The sequence below is a fragment of the Poecilia reticulata genome, chromosome 15 (assembly GCF_904066995.2).
Source record: "Poecilia reticulata chromosome 15, P_reticulata-male-v2, whole genome shotgun sequence".
In the NCBI taxonomy this organism is placed as follows: domain Eukaryota; kingdom Metazoa; phylum Chordata; class Actinopteri; order Cyprinodontiformes; family Poeciliidae; genus Poecilia; species Poecilia reticulata.
Window position 1 is genome coordinate 23235232 of NC_088844.1, and position 25759 is coordinate 23260990.

A 25759-nucleotide genomic window follows, 5' to 3' on the forward strand; every position below is an offset into this window, starting at 1 on the left:
AATTAACACAGACTAACCAGGCAGTACACGTTGAGTGATCTTCCGCTATTAACCCCATTAATGTGCCAGTTAGAAAAGAAAAACACACAGTCTGTAAACCCATGCTGTTGTTTGGAACATCAAAGACATATTTACACCCATAAATCCCATTTCTGTCCAAACTGACTATGGACATTAGTGTCAGCAGTCAATGGCCATCTGACAGAGAGGCTTTCTGAAAAGCAGATTACTTAACAGACTTAGTGTGGCAGGGAGAGTGAGCGAGGCAGCGGTGCAGACAGTCAGAGAGGGCATTGGGGCTAAATGAGAGGAATTAACTCAAACAGACGCTCCAGTGGTTAGGAAGCTAAAACATTGTCTGGATGCAGCCTGCATGGCTACCATGACCCAGATACATTGCTTCATGGCCGCCTGGCTTCAAATCCAGAACAGTGCTGGATATCGGTGACATTTCCCTGCCTGACACATCTGTTGCACCTGAATAATTCAGTGAGTGAGACCAACCAGCATCAATCAAGGAAAGCTTTTGCTGCGCCAGGCTGTGCATCTCAGTTTTTGGATTAATCACGTCATGGGAGCATGTGTGTGCAAGCTCGGGTGTGTGTTAAAGACAGCAAGAAAGTGAATATGATCACCACCAAACCCGACTGACAGCTCTGGTGCCTGCATGACCGACCAGGACGGCTGGAGCAGATCGAGGAGCTCGGAGCAGATCTACTCTCACTGCATGACTGAGCCCTAAGCTGGCTGACCTTAACATGCCGAATGCAATGACGTATGAAATACACATGTTGTTGCAAGTAAAAAATGAATTTTGCAGCATGTGCCATCTGATTCCACTAAATTTGAACTTTCCAACAATCAAAAGTGAAACCAGAGTTTGATATGCAAACTTCTACCATAGTAGCATATCCTGAGATTTACATTACACATCAGACATACACTGCATAAAATACCATTTTTCTCAATGTCTGAAAATTAAACTGAATTTTTCTGCTTTAACCAGAGGTGGGTAGACTACCCAGTTTAAAGTCTCTGCCTGGATATTTTTGCTTATTTTTATTGCACGCAGTTCATTAAAAGTCCTGTGTGTAAATATATATTGTCCATTTGTCCATAACAACTGGAAGTTTCAATGTCTAGCAAGTTATTTTTGCAATTTACTGTCTATTAGAAGAGACTAATTTCACTCCCTGCTACAGCGATGGTGAAATTACCGTAATAACCCGATATTGGATGGAAAGAGCAATGTCTCCCCTTTCGGAAACCGTTGAAATTTTTCAGATAACGCAAAGTGTTGAGGAATTACAGTATTGCAAATTTGGCTGGATCGTCGCCGCTATGTCTGAGGTAAGAGTACTTCGACATATTTTTACTGAAGTAGAAAGTAGCCGTTTAGTAAGGAAATATATAAAATATGAGTAAAAATGTAATTGGTAAAGGAGCTACTCAAGTAATTAGAAACTAATCTTTTAAGATATCCATCTTTTGTTATGCCTACCTTCTCTAACTCTTGCAAATACATTATTTCAGCCCTGTATCCACTTGATCATTACAGGCTGATTTTTACCTGACTGGTTCTGAAGGTGATCCGGTAGTTGTACTGCATGCCTTCTTTCTCCTTCCCATCGTCCAGCCTCTCCCTGCGGACGCTCACTGCCACAGGTCCCAGATTCTCATCCACCCCGAAATAGTTCTGGTGCTCTGCAGACAAAATATAAAACCAATATTCAGATGTTAGGGGTCAAGTCAACTGCCTTAAAAAAATAAGAAAATAAGTTTTTTATGATTATAAAAGGGTCGGTTACAGACATCAAGGTATAACAAGATCTGAAAAAACTTTCAAAAATTAAAACTTATACCATCTGACACTTTGACGAACAAATTAATGGAGCGCCAGTCATTCTGAGTGAAATGTGGTAAACAGCTAACTGCAGACTCAACCACAGCAGATAGCCCAACTAACCAACTAATATCAGCTTTTTACACTTGCATTAATTTAAAAAGGTTACATTTTTATCACAATAAGAACTTCAAATTTGCCTCTTTATTTGGCAGTTGTACGTTTTGCTTAAAAACTTTGGATGCAAAATAAATAATAATCATGAAAATCACGTTATTATGGCTGTAATAATCAGTATTTCAGTAGCAGTTTTGTTTTAAATAAAAACAACTAGAAAAAAAACATAATTAGTTTTTTTTATTTTTATGAAGATACTATAGAATTATATACTATACTATGAAAATTGTAGCTCATTGTATCTAATGAGGCTCATGCCTCATTAGATACAATGGCCTTACTTACAAATCAGATTAATGCTTTCACACCAGTAAAGCATCATCCATCCATTTTCTACGCCTGCTTAATTCCTGCTGTGGACTGGCGCCTATTTCCAGCGGTCAAGGGGTGAAATGCAGGGTATACAGAGGTCAACAACTATGCAATCACATACTCACACCTAAGGGCAATTTTAACGATCAATTAAGCTAGCATATGTGATTTTGGATGGCGGGATGAAGCCAGTGTGACCCTTATGAGGGGTCAGGCCATTTTGAACCCATTCAAATCCTTTTAAATCCATTTGCAACAGTGACAACTGTGTGTAGAACCTGTTTCACATATCAGCAAACAGGGAGTCAGACAGCGCTTAGTGTGCAGTCTCTATATTTATTTAATCAGAAATGATTTGTGGAAGTTTGTAGAACTGTCTTTCACTAAAATTATAGCTTAGCTGCAAGAAATTTGGGGCATGTTTACACCAGCTTTCCACATCTAGAGACTGAAATGTTCTCCCTTTTTTAATTTTGCAAATTAGTTCAGTCAGGTTGGGTGGAGAGCATCTGCGAATGTTCAAGTCTTACCACAGATTCACAATTGTACTTGGGTCTAGGTCATTGAAACACATGATTATGCTTTGATCTAAGCCATCCCATTGTACCTCTGGCTGCATTTTTAGAGACCCTTTGCAATTAGATGCTCAATCCATCTTCCAAAAACTGATCGATTTCCCTGATTCCTCTACGTCCCACATCATGCCTCTACCTCTATTTTCAAAGTGACCATGCTGTATTCAAGTTAATCGCTTCACAAAAAGTTCAATTTTTGTCTCATCTGACCATAAAACCTTCCAGGTGTCTGCTGTCTCTACTGTAAGAACCATCCTGTTGTCTTTCTACCAACATTTCAGCAATTTTGCCTCTCTTGTACACATGCAAGATTTGTAGAGTGACCTGTAGTTCCTCCACAACTAGCATTGACATTTTGGCTCCTTCTCTGATTAACAATATTCTTGTAACTTTAGCTAGATGGCCATATGTTGGCAAGTTTCCTCTCCAATTTTTGGTAGACAGATGGTACAGCAAAGCTCCAGGAATTGTTTTATAAGACTGTCTTAGAAAAACAGTGTCTTCAGACTTTTGGACCGGTCACATACGGTTCTCTGTGCATTTATGTTGGTGTTGTAAAACACAGGTGGCAATGTCCAAATGTCTCTCAGAGTCTCAGTTAAAACCTACTACAGCAGGCTCCACCCTCCCACGATCCCAGACAAGATTAAGCAGGTATAGCTGATGGACGGGATTATTGGATGAACTCGCCAAGCAATTTGAATGAGTTGTTGATAAAAGGAGATTTGGATAAATTCTGAATTAACTACAGAGTCAGACGATTATGGGAGGGACAGTCATTAGTTCAATGACAGGTTATGTGAACAGCGAGGAGCCAGTCTGGAAGCAAATCTAACATATTTGGTGCACAATCTCTGAATAATAGATTATGTGACCCACTGATTCGCGGAAATCCATCCCAAAATCTCCCAGAGACACAGACGGTTCACCCAGAAATGAGTGAATCTGATTGTCCTGTATCTGATGCAGTGCATCTTTATTTGTCTAAGCACAATTATACCAGTTCAAGATGTCAATCAGCAAAGAAAAATTCTAATAATCTTATGTCCGAACTGCAAATGTGATCTACCAGATAAAGTAATCCAATGAAAGCTTCGCCAAGTTCATTTTTATTCTTGCTCAAACAGATTTAGAGTGAAAACATTAATGCCAATGCAGAACTTTAAACATTTAGTCTTAAATTGAAACTGTTATAAAAAAAATAACATCGTCTCATGAGTAATTTAGAGTGTGCATACTTTATCTTGCACTTTTGTACTGGACTTTCCACATTTATTGCTAATAAATGGTAAATATAGTTTTTATTTTTATTTTTTGTAAAAAACATTTACCAAATTGGGTTTTATTATCTGTGCTTGTGTGTTTTGTTTGATTTTACCTTTTCAATTTGCTCTATTTCTTTATATGGATTTGATATCAATGTTCCTAAAAATAAATCCATTAAATTACACATGAAAAATAAAGGACATAATATAACTAAAAATCTGTATTAAATTTAACTATTTGATAGAAATTTCGATTTTTGTCTTTTAGATGATGGAATAAGAAAATATATCTGGACTTGCAAATTTGTTTTTTATCCTCTCCTGGATAGATTCATATAAAATTCCAGACTTTTCAATGAAGACTGTGTAAGAGTCTATTTTAGACATTTCTACCAGGTGAACCAACACGTCTGTATCTCTGTGTGTATGTTTGTGTGTGTATGGCTGTGGACAGGAGTGGAGCTTTGTGAGCGTTCTGCAGGGTCTTGAGCAAACACTCTTTAATCCGGCCTAAAGCTGAGGAGATGGACCTGGATTCAGCAGACCACAAACAGAGACGTCAGAAGGGGCATGTAGCGCTGACATTCGCATGGGGAGTTCAGCCACGAAGGTTTTGAATTCATGCCATGGAGTGTGTGTTGTCTGTGAGCCGCCAACATGAAAAGAAGCTACATGAATTATACATTTATTGCATGAAACCAGGCTGTCTGGTGAATGTGTGGCATGTGAGCGACAGAGGGCCAAGGGGAAATACTACAAGAGGCATAAGGTCAACGTTTAGAAGGGAACTAGACATCCAATAGCAACTGCAGGGTGAATGAGAGGCCAACATCCATTTTTCAGTCAATTCCCATGTCCCTGGTGCTCGTCGCATGCTCCACACCATTTGCAAAATGGATTACTTGACAATCATGTCAAGTAATTGGGATTTATTTTGGCTTCATCTCCTGTCCTGCTGACCCAAAATGTGCACAGATCCCTTAAATAAAAACCTACTTCTAATCTTGTTTTTATGTTAAGCTTACACTCACTTTACTGAAAACCCTGACAAACCACATGCAATGTGACCCTGGCTGCTTCCAGCAAAGGTTAACCTGCTGGTCTGAAAACATATACTGCCCATTAGGAAATCCTGGGGTGAAACATCACAGTTCGCCAGGGTAAGATAAGCTGTAGTCACTCAGTAGGGTCAATGTTCAGCCCAGGTTGATAAAAGCCTGAGATGTAACGCTGACACACGGTCAGGTTTATGTGAGTGCACATTTGCTGTGAAGTGCAGGTGATGACAAGCTTGTCCATCCAATAAAACACCTCACAAAGGAAGGGCAAGGGCTAAATTCACATACTATGCAAAAGGCATCTTCTGAAAAAGCTGCATTATAATATTTACAGTGCCTTGCAAAAGTATTCCTAACCTTTTATTCACTTTTTGTCACAAACTTTCATTTATCTTAGAGGGATTTTAGACAAGGTAATCCAAAGTAGCGAATTGTAACAGTTTGCACATCCATTATGACAGAATAAGTATTAATCCTCACTTCAACCTAAACCACAATTTGCTCACTTTTATAAATATTTGGTGAATATTCATATTACCAAAAGAATCTGCTTTAAAATTTTTATTATAAACAGAGATATGAGAAAACGTATAATGCCAAGATTAAATGTGTGTCGTTGCTGGGGCGGCCCTCCAACACATTTCAGATTTTTCATGTGTGAAAAAATTTATTGCCCAACCCTGATCTAATATGACAAGTGAACCTTATGTTTGCAGCATTCCCAACATGAGTTGCTGTAAACTGCAAAAGGTCTTCCTATGGTTTTCTTCTTGCAAATCCTCCATAGGGGTGAGATTTGTAGCATGTTGGTTTATCACATAAATCCTAATAAAATACAATGTAGTTTACAGCTGTAACATGACAAAGTGTGGAAAAGTTCAAGGGCTAGGAATGTTTTTGCAAGCGACTGCAAAACAGACAGTAAAGCAGAGAAGTCTCTGTTGGTATTTAAGCAGCTAAAGCTCCACCTGTTATTGGACAAGCAATAAGTGAAACAACATCTCCCTGTGGATACGTGGGATCAAAGGTAGTTCCAGTCACGCCACACAGAGCATCTTTATGAAGAAGCTCAGACATACGAGTGTAAAAGGTGAAGCAGCTGTTTTCTGATGGGCTTAAGAATGGTAATTCAATCAGCTCTGGGCAGCAAAAACAAGCGGTGAGAAAAACAGACATGTATAATGCAGTGATGGGTCTAGGTCACATGGCATTTCCAGTGTCAGCCGAATATGTGTTTTGATGAGGATCACCAAGACCTTAGCATAGTTCTGCTGACCCTGGAGCTTCATATGAGAGTCCCCACTCCCCACTGGTCCCTATGGGAGACAGCTGCAACACACCCTCATTCACCTCAGTCTTCTCACATGACTGATCAGAGTCTCTTTGCAGGGAGTGGGCTGAAATCTCAAGGAAGATTTGGTTGTTTCTCTATAAAAGCACACGATCGACCCCAACACAAGCCGGCTATTGTTCTGGATGTTATTTCATCTGGTCCTACAGGAAGATATCTGACCTTATGAATGTAGGCAGATGTAGCTGCACTTGTATGATTCAAGGAAGGGCAAAGGGCCTAAGGGGCTCTGCATGGGCAGAACTGATGGAATCAGTTCTCATTGTTGAAGATGCATGACAAAAATTGTGTCATCTTGTTCTCAGCCTCGTGTCGTCCGCCCCTTCATGTCACAACCCCTCTGGCAAACCTTTAGCCTCCTCTCCATGTGAACTTATTGTGTGATTGGTCTGAATTTCATGGGTGCGCTTATGTATGCAGGTAACAGCTCCACACAACTTCCATGAGTTGCTGCTCTGACTATCTATGCAAAGTAGGAAAGATCGTTGGGTGGCACAGGTAGGCAGAACGGCAGTTTTCCAGTCAGAGAGCAGATTTTGAGGCCGTGAGGAAGTAAGTACTGAAATACTAAACTCCCCTTGCTCAGTTTTAGTCTGATGTGGTGGGAGAACAGCTCACCGATGCTTTTTCTCTCAGTAACGTGAAAAATAAAATGAGATTTTCCGGTGCGTCAATTATTATTTCCTCCTGCTCTGAACTTGTGAGCTCGTAATGCTCGTAATGTGAGCTCTGCCATGATCACTGTGTTTACTGTACAGCTGTAAACTACAAACGACAAAACACAATGACATATACTGCCAGGGGAGCTTGACTCGGTGTGTCTTGTGGACCTTGAAAGGTTTGTGAGAAAACAAAAATCAGAAAACCATTTTACCGCACGCTGTAAGTTTGACCTAGTCCTGGCCTTCCTGGACTCTTTAGTCATTGAACAGTTATCACAACAATCACACAAAATCAGTGTAAATCACCTTTGTCAACAGATATTTATCAGTAGTAACTCTTACCTCTTCCATAGAAGAACTTGTGGTAGTAGTATGCTCCAAGATCAATGTGCTCAATAATGTAGCGTTTGACCTTCTCCCTGTGGATCGGCTGGTTTTCTCTTGGCACCTCCAGTACAGAGACGCCAGCATTGGTACAGTGGGAACTGAGAGAGGACTCAAACGAGCAACTCTCCGACATGCCACTGTAATTGGCACTGTTGGCTCTGGAGAGCGAGATCTTCCTCTCCCCCTCACCGCCGATCTCGTTACGAAAGTGCGGACAGCTCAGCACCAAGTTGTTGCTCTTTCCGTCCCCCTCATCCACGTCCAAGTTCTCCTTGGGGTTCAGATCCTCTCTGCTCCCAAGCGGAGATTCAAACATAGGTTGATTTCCACTGCTGCAACCTACTGCCCCAGCGTCGCCAGGCACAGCAACTATGCCACCTCCCAGCAGTCCACCTGCTGCGGCCCCAACACCAGCTGAGGCAGCTGAAGCTCCAGTGGTGGTGTTTTTTCTCTGGCTCAGGTTTGCCCGGCTTGCCACGGCTTCGCTGATGTTGAAAAGCACACTCTGGACGTCGTAGTGGGCGAAGCATTTCTGAAAGCTCAGGGGTCGCCGGTCATCCTCTAAAGAGAGTCTCAAGGCATCGCTTTCACTTTTAATGGTCCTCAGTCTCCTGAACAGAGAAGTTTCTGTTGATTCTGATTTAAGACGCCTCATAAAGGACTTTTCCCGTTCCCGGCTGTAGAGGAGAGAACTGTCTATGTAATCATAGCCTGGAATGTGGACTATCTCTCCCCGGGCAATCTGTGCGGCTGTCTGTAAGCTTGGGGACAAAGCGGCATCACAGCGCAACAACTCCGGGAATCCCAGAGGCGGTATGCTCCGGTGATCCAGGTTGTCAACTCTGTAGCCTCTGAGCATGGTGAAGAAGCCGTCCCCACCGAGGCCCTGGCGGTCAATAGAGGACGTGCTTCCGTATTCACGATGCAGAGAGGCTCCGGTGTTGGGATTGACAGCGTTCTGGTCCATTATATCCTCAGAGTCAATGTCGCTAATGGTGACATCACTGTTGCTCCGCTGACGGATCGGGTGGAGACCCTTTAAGGGAGAGTGGCAGAGAAGGTCGCTGAGTGTGTATTTGTCAGTGTAGTCCACCTCCACACACACCGCCTCGCCTTGCTCCAGTAAATCCACAGCAAGATCCTGCTGTCCATTCTGGAAAACCGGAATGACACTCTGGTAATTGGGTGAAGGCCGTACATCCCAGCCATCTTTCCGCGGCGGCCATTCTGTCACCCTAGCCCTGACGCCCATTTTGGGCATGGCAGGATTACCGTTTGTTTTCCCTGCACCGTCGGGTTTCACCTGCATGCTGGAGGCCGGTGGTCCCATGCTGCCATTCAAGGCCTTGAGTTTCCTGCTGAATAACTCCTCTGACTGCATGGCTTTGGAGTATTCTTCAGGGTCTCCCACAATTCCCACAAGGGTTGGTTTGTTATCTGTCCCAGGGCTCAAAATACTCATATCCTGCTCACAGATTCTTTGAAGAGCAAACTTTCAGGAAGCGTCTTCATCATGTCATGTGGCTGGAGGGGGATCTCCTTTCCTCAGTCAAAGAGAGAGCCGTCATCATAAGCCATCATCACACAGGGCGGGTGGCATCACTATCGACACTTCAGGACAACAAGGACACTCAAGAACGGCAGAATCTCTTCTTACAGGACACCAACAATACAGAAAGGCAGTTGGAGGAGTCGGATCTGCAGAAAAGACAAAAACAAAAGAGAAAACTGAGTCGGATTTGCAGAAAAGACAAAAACAAAAGAGAAAACTGAGCACACAGCAAGTGTAAATTGTTAATTTTAAACACAAAAGCATTTCTTCCCCGTCATAATTAAGGTACATTCAGCTGAGCTGCATAAATGATTATGATTTTGCAGCTGATCTAAATCGTAGCAAACCTTTATAATGGGGTAAAATTGAGGCAGTATTAGTTTATGAGCTATGTAGTCTGCATTGTAAAATACTGCTAATTAGTGTGATGGGAGGAGAGGGTGCCATTATAGGTTTACAACTAGATAGATATACATTGTTGTTGCTGTGTGCAGCCAGTTCTGAGCAGATGGCAGATAAGCAAATCACAGTAACAAGAGGCAGATGTTCACTCAAATGTTTGCATGCCAATATCTGATCCTACCACTCGCACCATCATAAACCCAAAAGATTATAAAGAAATGGTTTTGCTATAATTTATTGCTCCACAGGATGGTTGCTGTGGGTTTTAAAATGTAAAGGAAAGCAGTAACTGATCACGCTTTGTCACACTCCGCTCAGCAGCCGTAACATCAGAAGACAATATTTGCTCAACACTGTGTGGTCAGACATGCTGGGAAACTGAGGACACCGGCAGACAAAAGCCTAATATCAGCAGTTTTACTTATTAACCAGAACATCCGAGGGTGAAGAAAAGGGAAGTAAACATTGGTTTTCTTGTCCTTGAAAAACAGCCTTTATTTCTTCTTGGGGATTTCCAGATAGACGTCAAATATTAGGTCCTCCTTCTATAACTTATATACATATATAATGACCATATCCAATGTAATACAGCTCTGGAAAAAAATAAGAGACCACTTAAAATGATCAGTTTCTCTGATTTAACATTTTATAGGAATATGTCTGAGTAAAATGAACATTGTTGTTTTAATCTATGAACTACTGACAAAATGTCTCTGAAATTCCAAGCAAAACTTTTTGTTTATTTGCAGAAAATGAGAAATGGTCAAAAGTTTTCAATGGGGTTTAATGCAATGGTCTCTTCATTTTCTACAGAGATGGAAATACAAAATGCACATGTCTCTTTCAGTCTGTGAGAAATAGATATTGTAGTCAGAATTGTGGCAAAAAACCACCACATTATACCACATTTATTTCAACCAATTGCCCAGTTAGCATACTTTTAAACGTTTAGTAACAAACAGCCTGGTTAAATTTAACTCCCAATTATTGTTGCTAGTCTATTGTTTGTAAATCTACATCAGATGGACACACAAACAGAGTCATATGGACCCATTTATTTTCAAGTAGACAACTTGAATAGTTAAAGATGCACAACGATAAACAGCTTAAAGTAAAAAGAAGAATTTACAGTGTCTCGAATTTACAAGAAGGTTAAAACACCAATGATTCCTGCCTGTCTGTATGCTGTGATCTTCTTGATTCACTGTGCACAGATGTCTTTGCAAACACCTGTCCATGTGGGAGACAGCTATGCTGAGAGCAGCTGAACTGCTAGTCAAAGGAAAGCGCTAAGATCATGTAGAACGAGAAAAACTTCGTTTGTAGTTTATTTTAGATGGACAGAATGTAAGTCAGTCTAAAGCATCAAAAGAGCAAAATTTATGAAGCAGAACTTTTATCTGAGTTTTATCCACACATTTAATAAGAAGCACACTGAAATATGCTTTGAGCCAATGTCTTGTCAAAAAACAAAAAACAATGCTAAGATTAGTCAAGCATATAAAAGAGAGTACACATGCTAACATTTCCCAAGAACTTCAAAAGCACTTATCATATGAAGCAGGAGAACTTGTCTGCAAGTTTTGTCCACATATTGTTAAAAGGAACCGTACCAAAACATGTTGAATTATTAAATTATTCAACATGAAGATGATAATATTAGCCTAGCATTCCAGCAAATAAAAACAGTCTTCAGGAGCGAGACGAGAGGTTCAAGTATCAAAATCTGTAGCTGTATATGATGAGTTAGATATATAAGATATAAGTAAAAGCAACATTACAGAAGCTTTCATGACCTTGCTAACCCCATGTGGGAGCAGCATAATATTATAGATGTACTGCAGGAAAAACATAACTGGCTACTGGATAGATTAATCAACTTTCCATGCTATTGCACGTATTTTACTTTGGGTCTATTAGGATTATATAAGTGAGATTCATCTTTGGGTTCCTCTCTTCAAACGCTTGTGTTTGAATTAAAGATCATGCTGCAGCAGATCTGGCTAATGAGTCTTCAGCTCTGACCTAAATGCTTTTTTCCTTGTTCTTTGGAGCTGCGGTGTGCACCGCATTAATGTGAAAACTGCTCTGAGTTATCCAGTCATCCCTCCGCATCACAGAAAACATGGTTCCAAATGATCAGTAAAGATAATAAGCTACGCTGAAGCTTCTCTCTTCCTAAAGTTCAGCTGTAAACACAACAGATGAGTGTCTCTTCATGCCCTAGTCTTCATCTTTTATCCACGAGGTCTTTCAGTGTGAAAGCTGCAGGTCTCACGTAATTGTTTACATTTGTCTACAATGTTTACCATCTCAAAGGAGCATAGCCTATTTTGAGAAAGGGAAAATGGTTCACAATGAGATTAGTTGCAAGTCAAACCAGACAACATACACACTGGAGAGAGCCTTTTAATTATAAAGTAAAGCACTCACTGCTGCCTGCATGGATGAAATGCAGGTTAATGCATGCATGCATGACCCAAATATGAAAGGGAAATATAGTAATTTCTCACGTAGACTCAGTGCTAAATCATTAACAGCCTTTCTTGTCCGTCATCAGGAGGCTGTTTATGAACTCGGTTTCAATAACCAGCAATAAAATGCGACCTAATGCTGCGTCTCATTTATGGGTTAGAGAGGACAGCACGTTACAATCTTGTGCAACGTGAATGCATAATGCAGCGATATGCCAAATAATGAATAATGCAACATGTGACCCACTGCAACATAATGAGCATTACAAAAGTGGAATATCAACACAGATCAGATCTGGATTTGAAAGGGTCAAATGGGCAAACATGAGTTTAAAGTGTTTGTTTTTGTTTCCTTTAAATAATGAAACAGGAAATATTTAAGCATCTGAATCTACTCCCATCAGTTTGATGTTATATTTAAAATTATAGCTTAAACTCTTGGTTATAATTAATATATAATGGAAGAAATAACAAGAAAACGGGGAGTTATGATCCAAAAGTATGTTATCCACAATGCTTTGCAAAAGTATTCCTACCCTTTTCACTTTTCCCCCGTTTTGTCAGAATTAAAACATAACTAAGTTTTTATTCCTACACACTTTGCATCACACAAAAAAGTTCACCTTTGGTCTATTATTATTACTAGAAAATCTCATTCTGTGTGTTTTAGTTTGCCCTGCATGAGAATATGGAAACTGTAAACAGGATTATTTTTTTATGGCCTTTTCCAAAAAATTGATTCATAAGTGAATAATTCAGCGTAATTAACTGATAGTTTTCATGTGGATAGTTAAAGTCTGCAGCACCTCCAGATAATTAATTTAGTTATTTAGTTAGCTGTGCCATTCTCTGTATCAATTTTGAAAAACTGGTTAAAAGTCTGTGAGGTATTTAAAGTTTGGGATATTGTTTTAAAATTAACAATTTTCTCCTTGTATGCTGCATAATCCTTGATCTTCATGATGCTGTTAATCCAATAATGTTCTCCACAAATTTCCAAGGACTTGGTATTTAAATATTAACTATTTTACATACAGGTGACTCAATTTACTAAGCAAATGACTTCCTATGGAAATTGGTGGCACTACTAGGCTTTATTTATAGGTATGAAAGTAAAGGGGTATGATTATAATATGCAAAAAACTACAAGAAAATCACATATTTCATTTGAAGTTCACAATTTTGCTTTACTTTGTCGCATTGATACATTAAAGCATTAAAAAGTTAATGCAAAAAACACAAGATTTTTATTTTCTAAGACATTTATCAAAGGAATACTTTTCCTTGAAGTTGCGACAAGGAGCAAAAGTGACTCCAGCCAAACTCTAAATGTCACATGTTGACCAAAAGCTGCCTCTTCACACTCACAATTAGGGCAGGTAACAGCAAAATGTGGCACCGGTGCATAAAGCGGGATCAGAGCTGACACTCTAACAGAGACGTTTCTTTACTTCTGGCTGCGAACAGGAAGAACAAAGACACTGACATAATGCAATCTGATTGCAAGGCAACAAAACAGCATGTCTGACCTTTCGCTGCTGCCACACAAAGAGCCAGTGAAAAAGATACCTGAACAAATACCTTAAGTTATCTGGGATAAACAGCATTGTGCTGCTGTTAAATGCTCAGCACAAAAACAGAGCATTCTGAGTGAATTTTCTTAAACTCTTGTTTATAGAAGACTAACAAACAGCAGACCAGACTATTTATGTACACACAGTCCACCATGTCTGTGTTTCTGTAGCTAAATGGGGTCAAATAGGGCAAATTGGGCCTTATTTCATGTCAGAGACGGGACAGGATAAGCCAGGGAACATGGTGGTCTGTGTTTCCTTTGCCTTTCCTCTATTAGCTACTTTCCCCCACCAAAATGATTGATGCTCGCAGTTATAACACGTCTCACTCTGCATCCAGCCCACAGTTCCCACGACCAATGGAGAGCGCTACAAGCTACTTGGTCAGCAGATTTCCTGCTGGAGTGTGACCTGAAGGCTGTTTTCTGTCCTTTCTTTTGTTGCCGTCTGCACAGGAGAGGCAACAGATGGAGGGTGGGAGGTCTGCTTTTCCAGCAGCCTTCTGCTAACTGGAGTAATGCACTGCTATTAGGCCTGTTTTAGGCACAGGGCCTGGTGTACAAGGGGGCTGGATGGAGATAGGGAGAGACATGGAGGCCTAATTACAGTAATGAACTCATTTTCTGTCTCTGATGTTGGATAGTCTGTCTTTCATCTTGGTTCATCCAGATGAGCCGCCCTGCAGTTCAGCCAGGTCTTAAAATAATCCCCTGACATTGTGGCCTGATTAAAGGCTCCATAGATATTAATACACTGTCAGAAAAGTGGATACATTCAGTCCACCACCCTAAGATTAATGCACTTCTGTCGCTAGAAGCAGACTTCAACTGAGCAGGATGTAAACCGATTGTTGCTACAGATGTTCTGATCAGGAGCTTTTCCCAGATACCAATATTGATCCAGTCAGATACTTATCTACAATCAAAGAAATATACAGTATACAGCTTAAAAATTCGATAACTTTCAAAACAAAGGTGTTTAAATCAGTTTTACTCACCCATCAGTGACATTCCAGATGCAGTCATAAGTGTTTTTCTTAACAGCGACTGATATTTTGTCTCAAAATAGTAATTTCTTGAAAAGAAAACAGTCTACACTACAGCTAGCATGCTTACGTTCTGTTTTGATATGAGTTACTGATGATTCTGTCAATATATTTATGGCTGATAGTCAAGTGTGAACAAAACTTACAGGAAATGTTGATATCCTGCTTGATCTCCTACTTCATAAGCACAAAGAGGCAAAACTGGCCAAAAGTAAGTTTTCTGGATATTACTACAGATCTAGGATTTGTTGAAACTTCATGCTTCCATTTCAAAATGTTCTAGCAGAATCTGAAAAATGTAAAAGTAAAAAAAAAAAAAGAAAACCGCTAAACAAAAGAAGTACAAGACCGTCCATATTTATACATCAAAGATTATATCTGACTTATCAGGGTTTTGTTTGTACCTAACTAAAGAAAATTCATCAAAGTACAAGCTGGTTTTTGATTAAAAAACGAAACAGATTTCTCAGTTTTTGACCTGCTGATCAATCTGGATGTTTGACTGGTTCATGTAAGAGTCATTTCATACCTCAGCTCTATCCCCTGTTCAACTCAAAGGTATATTTGTTGTCAATTTCTTTATCTGTCGCAGCTGGACTCCAGCTGACATGAAGGCATCAAGAGTCCAAATGGACCAAAATGTCCAGAGGGACCCTGCTGATGTATTTGAAGCCCAGCATTTTTCAAATGTTAATGAATCACCGAGTCAAGCTGATATTGTACAGTTTTTAGTAAATTGGATGGTTTATGTTCAAAGGTGACCAAAACAACGTGTCTGCAGAAAATATCAAAATTTGCATAGATGTCACAGGAGGATTTTACTTGCATGATCCTGACACTGCTGACTGCATCGCCTCAAACACTTAAAAACAGCATTTACATTATTTTAAAACCAAATTCCTCTAAAATGTAAAACGTTTCACTGCATCCTGTCAAATGCACATAACATCAAAGCCAAATATGTTTTTTTTGGAGCTGAGAGGGCTGTCGTGCCACTCTGAGCCCGGAGGTGAAAACAAGCCTGTGATTAAGGTCAATTACATTTAATGAAGCCTTGTGTAATTGAGTCATAAAAATGGTCCTCTGTTTGCTGCAGACAGGAAGTCATCGCCGGCCTCGTCCCCAAGATGACGAGCTAAAACCGTCACCATCTTCCCCCCCTCTGCAGCAGAGTCAGATACAGGCCAGGATGATTACTGAAGATTTCCGGCTCATGCTCGTCATCATGAACTGATTCAGGCAGCGTTGCCACGTGGAGCAAATTTACAGCTTTCTTCCCAGCACACGCATTAGCCCGTTTGTCTCTGTTCCAGTTACCTGCCTGCCGCCGTCTTCTGCGGAGACGTTGCATCCCGTCAGACGTTTGGATGTGTCACATTGTGTTCATCGTTCACGGCCAGGAAGGAAAAGAATCCGAGTGGAAAGAAAACAAACCTGAAGGCGAACTTTTTACGCCCTGCTGCCCACTATTTGATTCCTCAATAAAGTCACAATAAAAACAATGAATCACTCGCGATGATTCATTGATCAAAAATGATCAAGTCCGCCCTCCAAGGACATGATTTAAAACTGAGCAGGAGCTCTGCTTTCAATCCTTCATAGAATAGCATCTGTTTTCAAAGTTGCAGTGGAAACTGGAGGTGTGTGTGTGTGTGTGTGATGCATCAAATTCATCACACTTCTGAGGGTCACGTCTGTAACTAGACGCAGCCATTTTCTAGTTTGATGAAAAAACACTTGTGTTTCTGCTTCGGTGGAGCAATTCTTCAGCCTAACTGGGTTACTGCGAAGTAGAATGCGAGGTTAAGAGGAGAGTAGAAAGTGGTGGGGCAGGAAGAAAAGAGTTGGGCGGGAGTTTTGCCAAATCTCGCTCAAAGCGTTTTCTTCAGTTTAACCGCAGATGCAATTAATTGGGCGATGTTAGCCTTAAGAGTTCATTACTGGGGCCTGGGAAATCAGGCATGCCTTCTTCCCCAAGTGCCTCCGTAACCAGAGAACACTTCTGAAGGGGTATTAAGACTTTCTAAGTGTGTATCTGCACCACCGCTCGCACTCGCTGATGCTATGAAAGTTTAAATCAAAATGCACCATTCAGCTTCTCACTCTTTTATCTGCAACTCCAACAATTCAGCGTCGCAACAGGGAAGAGTCTCCTAATTAGCGCTGATGCCAAAGCCTCTCCATTGATGACAACCCCCTATCCCGTCTTCCTGCGCACAGCAATGCCTCAGTGCATCCGAGCCGGTAAGAGCCCAGTCCTATAACTCCACCCTTTCTTAGAGCTCCAAAAGGAACACCCACGTGGGGAAGCATTGCCTGCAGGGAGTAATGCTGAGATTTTAATGACCAGTGTGAAAGCAGGGTCACACCCTCAGTAGGAGGTACGGAAACCAATGAAATTAGTTGCACTCAGCTCCCTCTGATATGTGGAAACAAGCGAAATACATCCAAGCTCATCTGAAAATATCCTAAAGGATTGCAAGTGTTTATTTAGGTTAAACAGGATTGCATGAGTTACAGAATTTAAGCAATTCAGCAACATCATCCATTAATTAGGACATAGAGATATGTCTGTCATAAAGGCCAGCAATAATGGAAAGATAGGAAACCCTTGCTGGTAAATCTGCACAGTACATGTGTCTGTTTTGTAGACTGAGAGGATATTTGCAGTATATTTGACTTGTGATGCTCATGAAAATCCTGATTTAACCCGAGATGCAGAGACGTCACTTTCTTAGAGGAGCATATTGTCAATTGCCATAGAAACACAAGGCAGGAAGACAATGGTGTGACAGGAGGAAAAGCAAATGTTTGCTTTTAAGATGTGTCAGAAATAAATGCATCACATTCTTATTGTTGCAAAAACTGACACTCATTTCACTGCGATATTTAAACTGCTATTCATTTCAGCCCTCCCCCCCCCAAAAAAAAATACTTTTGAAGAGTTTAACACAGAACACAAACCGGCTTACATTTGGGTCAACATCCTAAACACACGATGTTTAGGGTGTAGTCTACTGAATCTACTGATCAGCAGGAATTGCTGAGAACAAGACTTTGCAGACATTTTTACATGTTTTTGTCTGCATACCGTAAAAATAAAAAGCCCAAAGCAGGGATTAACTTGTCTGTTATGGACCTGTTGGATTGCCTGTGAAGACCACCAAAATGTTTTCCTCTTGAATGCATAATGCGCCCAAGTCTCTTCATTTTTAATTACTCATCTGCCATCCTGTCTTATGCATTGCACCAACATTCCCCAGCCAAAAATCATCAAGCTATCTCTGCTACTATATATACCATAAATATTTTTGCCTCATATATCTGCTACTATAATTTTGAAGGGCGATAAATTGCCCCAGTAATTATTGAGAATTATTTTGATGTTAAAGTAATTGGATAAAAATGTATTTGTCTACACTAGAATTGAAACACGACAACCAAAAACAATGAATAAAAACCTGCACACAACAGAAACCATAAATAAAATGGATTATAAAGCCTGAAAACAAAACTGATTGTCAGAAAATATTAAATATCAGAATGGAAGTTTTTATGAAATTAGTTGATTAAATGCTTATTGCATCAGACTTAACCACAATCCACCTTATTGAGCACAACCAAAATCAAGGCAATCCATGGTTTCTCCCAGTGTATTTTAAGCCTTGTGGGTCACCAGGCTTTACTTGTGGCCCCACCAGGCTAAGTTTTTTTTTAAATGTTTGCATTTTTAAGACTTTATAGTTGGTTTTCATGTATTAATCTTCCAATCTTTTAATAACACATAATTATCAAGTGATATTTTCAAATTTCCTGTCAACTTTAAACATATTTTAACTCAAAAAGACAACGGACTGCTGGATGAATGACTGCTGGACCGCCCAACCGCCAGGCTTAGCAAGTTTTCTGGGGGAAACCCTGCAGTCGTTTAAAATATCTACCCTGAATTCCAGAATAATCTTGAGAAACACAGAAAGCTGTGTACAGTACACATGCTTCCATGGTGAGCAACAATTAAAGGCTTTTTGTTTACATCTCAGCGCACACAGACTGGACTGGACATGACCCGACGAAAGCAGAACAATCAGCAGAGGAGATAAAAAAGGAGGTCAGCCAGCAATGAGTAAACATAAACCATCACTGTCCCTTCACTCCCTGGGTACCGTGGCGCATACTGGACTGTAGGAAATGCCTACACGGATGTCCTCTCTGCGCCCCAGGTGCAGAAAACAGACGAGCAAAAAGCCATTTGAAAAAAAGGAGACTGTGTCTTTAAGATTCTTACCACCGACGGCTGCTTCTTAATCTGTTTCACCTCCACTTACAAGACAAGAAATCTTTAAAAAGGATGTTGGCACAAAACATCTGCTTCCCACAAACTGCAGACAAAGTGTGAGAAGTTTTCTGACCAAGTGTCTCGGCAGTAATCCGACGTCACTGCCCTCCAACGGTCGACTCTCCCCACCTAATCTGTCAACATCAATTCACTCGCACGTAAAATTAAACACGAGTTCTGTTTGCTTTGCTGTGGACTTTGGGGTTTGGACTGGTGGTTATTTGTAGCTGTGGTCTTTCATCCTGTTTTTCTACATCAGCCCCCCCCTTGAGCCTGCTCTGCATTGCGCTGTCTGAGGCTCCATCTGGAATGTGTCGGCTACACAGCTGAGGCTAACGCTCAGGGGTCATCCCATGTATGGACTGCACTTTATGTAGTTGAGAAAACAGTAAGTGTTCACCCGACACAAAGTGCAAAATCGTAAATTGTTTTTATTTCCTGCCCACATTCAAACGTCTTAATATCTACCAGATGCTGCTGCAGACAGAAAAGGAGCAGATTCCAGCACAAAAAGGTTTTTAAATTATGGGATTTAAATGAAAAAGAGAGCAGAAGGAATAGCCTTTCACATCACAGAGCTTTGTGTTTTTGTCATGAGACAAATAAGGCACAAAGGTTTTCAGTTGATGATTTAATCGGAAAGCAGAAACTTTCCGACAACACAAAGTTGAAGTGGAAGACTTCAAAAATCAACATCATGTGTCAATTTAAAGAAACGGATATCTACCATCAAACGGAAAACATGGAACAATGGTGGCTGGCTTTCCACAATTACTGCAAAACCTTGTTGATGTCTCATTTATGAGGTCGCAAAATTACCTAGAAACAACATTTAAACCCATGTAGACCTCAGCTGAAGTCTGTTTTTCTGATACAACAATAAGAAAGAGGCTGTGTGAAAACTGAGATTCCCAAAGCAAACATCACTGCAGACCAACAAGAACACAAAGACCCATCTGACATTTACAATGTTGAGGAATTTTGGGACTGATGAGGCAAATGTGATCATCTGGATTTAATCCTAAAACAGATTTTCAAAAGAAGACCTCAGTTTAATAGTCAAACATGATGGTGGTAGTGTGATGGTGAGTGGATGCTATGTTTCTCCAGTTTGACTTTTTGTAATTTATGGAACCATCTGTAGGAGAAAATCCAAATGTTTGGAGGTCGGTGTCCCTAAGCCACCCATCGATTCATGCACCGGACACTTGTATTAGCACTAGTTTAGCAATCTGGTGTGAAAACCCTCAAGCTGCAATTGTTATCTGGAGGTCTTCTAATTAAAAAAAAGAAATCTATAAACAGCTTTGTTAGCACTGGACACTGCTCTCAGCCATTTTGAACTAGGTGCACAACAAAAGGGTCGGGTGTTTCTTTAAAGGGAGAGTTTTCTGTAAAATCAACTTTTTTTTTTTTAGCTTTATATTGTGTCGTGATGTTATTTTCTATTCCCTCCCATCTGTTGAGCTTATCTTACAAACTATTTCTATTCCTTGTAACTCACGTGTACAGCGTTGCATGTCAGGAGTTGTTTTGGGCTATGAAATATAACCCAGTTTTTAGTCTTTTAAAGGCATTAAGCAATTTTTAACTCAAAATTAAAATGTGCCAAATAAATTGGTTCCCGTGTTCTTAAGTTCAAGTGCCAGATAGTGGTTTAGGATGACCTTTATGTGCAGAGATTAAACATAATTACTACCAAGTGGGAACTGAACTCCAGTCAAATAATGACATGAATAACCTGCGAATCTGGGCGAGGCCTTAAAAATGTTGGTCCACAAAACAAAGAGCTGCTCTTGTTGAGCTACATTGAAGCTCATTTCATGCGGTACAGGCGTTTTAATGCTGGCTGTGCACATGAACAGAGCTCCTCTGGGTTGAACTGAGACTGGGAGTCTCTTCCTGGTTGCACTGCCAACTGGCTGTGAGCCCAGCGCCTGCCAGGCAGCACACTGCCATTGTCCTTTAGATATTTCTGGGTGATCTGAGAATTAAAATAGACGGGACAACTGATCCCCTTTTCATTTTTTACATACTGACAAAGAACAAGAACTGTGATGAATGTTAGGTGCACAAAGCAGCTAATTGGCAGATTAAAGTGGTGTTGAAATCCTGCCGTGGACTTGAATAGTCACAAAGAGTGTCTATTCTGATAGAATATTATTGAAAAGTGACTGGGAGGGCTACATGGTTACCATGGTAACGGGACTGACAAAGCATTGAGTTTCTGGGAAAGTTAAGTACACTGCAAAAATAAGACAAAATTTTACAAGTATTTTCGGTCCAGTTTGTTGTGGAGATATCTTTCTACACTTAAAACAAGACAAAACTAACTAAGAAGTAACTTTTCATAAAGTTAAAGGAGTTTGTTTTAAGTCAATGAATCCTTAATATTGATGAGAAAATCTTAGTTCCACTGGCAGATTATTTCACCAGTGGAACTAGTACTTTCTCATCAATATTAAGGAATTTTAAACTTATGCTGCGTTCACACCAAAAACGTTTAGCGCCTCAAAAACGTGTCTGACACTTCAACTTGGACGCGTGTGCACTTTGAAGTCAGACGCTTGACACTTATGCTGCGTTCACACCAAATGTGTTTTGAGCGTCAGGCGCATCAGATTTAAATTCAGAGTGTATGTGGACGCACATCAAACTCTCAAAATGCTTCCATCACGCAGCGCTAGATGAGCAAAACGCGCCGCGCTCTCAACACGCATCCACATAGACTTTGAATGTAAACCTGACTCACCTGATGCTCAAAACGCATTAGAAAAAGCTCTTACATCTTGCTAAAAAGTTACTTTTAAGTTAGTTTTGCCTTATTTCAAGCATAATAAGATATTTGCTCTAGAAACTAGACAAAAAATACTTGGTAAAACGTTGTGTGTTTGCAGTTAGGGCTGCCGTGACCATAATAATCTGCTGACATAAACATAATGTATTATATTATGATTTCTTCTTAACTTTATTTCACTTTTCTAACAAAGGTTACAAAACAAACAGCAGATAGAGTGACTCCCTCTCAACTACTAAAGTTGGATGGCCTCTGAATGTTTATTCATCGTGCTAAATCTATCTATTTTCTGCTGTTTAAATCAAATTTAGCTGAGTAATCAATGCTACCATTAGTCAGGATCCACCATTAGGTTCATTTATTTGAAACAAACAAGCTATAAACCACAATAAAGCAAATATAATTTATTGTTTATTAGATGGTGTTTTTTTATTTTTATTAAATGTACACAACCACAAAATTTTGTTGTGGCTTTTAAGTGAACATTTATATTCTTCTGAGTAATATATCGCTTTACTGTGGTTTTAAAGCAGTGTTAGCATGATGGGTGGAGCTCCTTTAAACATCTTGTTATTCCTTTGTTTCTTTCTCACACCCAGCAAACATTTCAACCATTTGTCCTTCTTATAAGTGATTAAGTGTAAGTGAAACCGTGTTATTCTATGCTCTGAAGAGCTACAAAAAACAATAATCACTAACATTTTGCTGTTGTAGGACTCTCAGTAAACATATTTTAAACTGTAGAAACAGTGCCGCAGACAATAAAATAAAAAAAATAATTTTTAAGTTGAATAGAAATGTTAAAATCATGCTAAAATAAGAAATCTTAAGCTTAGGTATACAGAAATTGTTTTTTCCTTTGCAGAGGCCTTTGTCTCATTATATGTAACATTATGAATACTCGTGCTTTATTATTTGTAAATAATAACTGTGTCATTTTAATTACTTTTTACCATACTTGTGATAATACTTTATTCTACACTTTAAAGGTGCAGTTTATAACTTTTGTAAAAAAAAAAAAAAAAAATGTTTTACATATTTTTAAAACCTCGTTGTTTAATGTTATAATGGTGGAGAAACGACTTACCATTAGAGAAAAACCGTTCACCCGCCATCATTTACGGCTACGCTAACTAGCCTGAGCTGTCACAACAGGCTGCAGCGTAGCAGAGAGCATGAGGGGGAAAAAAATGAGCAGCGCCACATTGATGGTGACTGACAGCGCTAAGACCCGCTTTCCAACTCTGATTGGTTGTTTCTAGAGAAAAGACAGGGGAGCTTGATTTGTTTTTAAATTATCTGTCTCTTTCTATGCTGTCACGACAAAGTGAGAGTTTCAACAAAAATGGAAAATAATATTTTTTTAATAAATGTTATACTGCATCTTTAAAGAAAAAAAAAGTTCAAAGATTTCTTATAAAAAATAATCTGAAATACAATTAAGGGGGAGGGAAATTAATAATTTGGATTAACAAATTAATTGACAAAAATAAAAGTGGCTTTAAGGTTATGCATCAAATCAAACCCTAGAAGTTTTAAAGGTCTCCTGAATGTTCCCAACAGAAGGAGGCCACGTTTGGTCCTGCCTGCTCCAGCAGAGTCCCACAAACAGAGAGCACTGTGCAGTGGCCCTTCTCCAAAAGGGACCATCTGTCTCTCCCTGAAATGGGCCCAGCCACAGCGGACCTCCCTGCGACGGTGGGGCAGATCAGGACGTGCCGGGTTGATGTGGCCCAGCAGGTCCCCAGAATAAAACAGCACCTCTTTCCATCAGCGCACATCCCTCCCTCTGTCACTTCCCACAGCTTCCTGCTGCTTTCCGGGCTACTTCCAAACCGCCGGCTGCCTGCTGGCGGATCACGCTTTCTCAGGGAAACGGGAGAGAAATGTGGTGAGAAGAGCGCTCTCGTCCCGCAAAGGGGAAGCTGCTAAGAGACTTGTGAGGTGTTCAGATCGAACGCTCTGGGAAACTCTGTGTTTCTGCACGTCAGCTGAGGTCAGTCAGAGTCCACGCCACTACATTATCAGTGAGAAACAGTGCACCAAAAGAGGGAAGTTGGGAAGTCGGGAAGCTGTGTGACACTGCTAAAAGTTGAGAATAAACACACTGACGCAAACAGATTCACACAAACATCATCTGAGGAGCAGCATTAATACTTTCTGACCTCAGCATGCACTAGTGTCACCGGACCATCTCTCACTTCTCCTTTCCCTCTTAAAGTTTGTTTTCCACGCTCAGTGTGATGTTGCTGACAGAAGTCTGGCATTTGTGAGATAATTTAGACTTCTGGGCAGCAGCTGCAAGCCGTACTGCTGACACAGAAGAAGCTTTACTCAACCAGCGGATGCAAAGAAATGATAACTACAGGGAAGAGCGGACCAGACGCAGATGAATCACCGGTTTATTCACCTCACAAGATCTACGTCCAACAGAGATATGCCCATAAATTACTCAACTGATACATTTCCCAGTGAAGATATTACTAAAATATGACTAAAACAAAACTCCTCTATCTTTTTTTAAACCTTATTTAGCACAAGCATGTAAAAATCGCGACATTAATATGCAAACAAATTGCATTTCAAATCAAGAGCAAACATGCTTACCTCATCTGGGGAGCCTCGGCTCTATCAAAGCCATAAGCTCTCAAAGCAAAGGGCAAAATGTCCTGTGAGACACCGTGGTAATGAAGCTACTGCAGAGATGCTGTTCAAGTGCATTAAATCCATCAGCCACTTGTTGAGCACGAGCCTCCTGAAAACACAAAGGGAACAGGATTCAAAGGGCTGCACAGCAAAAATCTGCTTTTCCAGGTTCTGTAAGGAACTGCTTGTTTGCAAGCAGATGAAGAAAACTAAGGAGAGTGCAAAATATAGGTGTGATGATCAGGGAGTAAGTTTTGTGAAATGCATACAGCTGCCTCTTAATGCACAGCTCCCTTCCCCCTGTGACAAACCTACCACCAACAGCTGAATAAGCCTGCATCATTTGCATTTGTAAGGGAAAGTAGGTGGCTGTGCAGGAGGGGAAGGAGGGAATGCTGAGTGTTGGTGTTTGGGGGGAAGCAGGGCAGACCGTGACATTCAAAGCTTGAAGGCTGTGACAGGAAGGACAAGAAAAAAATGGAGAGAAGCAATAGGCATTGTTTCCAGGAAAAGATCCCCTAGGTCAAGCTTGTGACCTTCCATGTTACAAGCAATGACTGACATTTGAAGCTGCAGAAGGAAGAGGAATCTACTGATAGACTGCATGCATGTGTGACAAACAGAGCTAGAAACCCACTTTCCAACTTAAACACACCGAGACAAAGCTGCAGAGAGCAATAACCTTGCTTTAAAACTGATAATCCCTGCATTCACATTCCATATCTTTTACCTTCAGCATAAACAGCAGGAAGGTTTAGGAGATGTATCTAGTGATGTATCAAGGAAAAAAACATCAAGGTGCAAACTATGAAGCTTCAGAGATGAAATAACTCAAATAAAATACAATGAGTCTCAGGCTTGATTATTGTCTGAATAATAACACAATTCAATTGAATGATTCAATTCACCTCTTCCCCATTTCAACCCACCATTTCGTTCCTTCCTACTTTTTTATAATTGAAGTATTGTAGCTTCTTATGGTGATAAATGGTGATTAAAAACAATGCTGTAATACTATATGGCTGCATATGATTAAAAACATGATGCATTGCACTGTCTTTAATTTGGACAATACCCATTTTTTTGTCTGAAAATTTGATTAATTTAGCGAGAAAGTCGTTTAGTTGGCAACAATGGGGTAACTATTGTTAACCGCGCTCATGCAGATTTGACCTGGTGGGAGGGTCTGTCTGTCAGTCTCGCTCCCAGCAGAGCAAAAGAGGACAGTGGCTTATTTTCAGACTTTTCCTGCCAGAAGTAGATAAGATCGGCGGATAAGATCTGCTTCTCATGTAAATATCGG

The 25759-nt window shown here is 40.3% G+C and overlaps 1 protein-coding gene across 7 annotated transcripts in view; it reads right to left on the reverse strand.

Moving 5' to 3' along the window:
* LOC103477253 (signal-induced proliferation-associated 1-like protein 2) overlaps positions 1-25759 on the reverse strand; it is a 114876-nt gene that overhangs the window by 63743 nt on the left and 25374 nt on the right. For 6 of the 7 annotated variants that reach the window (XM_008430233.3, XM_008430230.3, XM_017308861.2 and 3 more), the window contains exons 2-4: positions 24418-24565; positions 7586-9328; positions 1571-1704 (exon numbers count right to left, since the gene is read on the reverse strand). In XM_008430233.3, the coding sequence (XP_008428455.1) occupies positions 1571-1704; positions 7586-9092 (1641 nt within the window). In that variant the 5' untranslated portion in view covers positions 9093-9328; positions 24418-24565. The remainder of the gene's footprint in view (positions 1-1570; positions 1705-7585; positions 9329-24417; positions 24566-25759) is intronic. The other variant, XM_008430231.3, reaches the window with a different exon arrangement.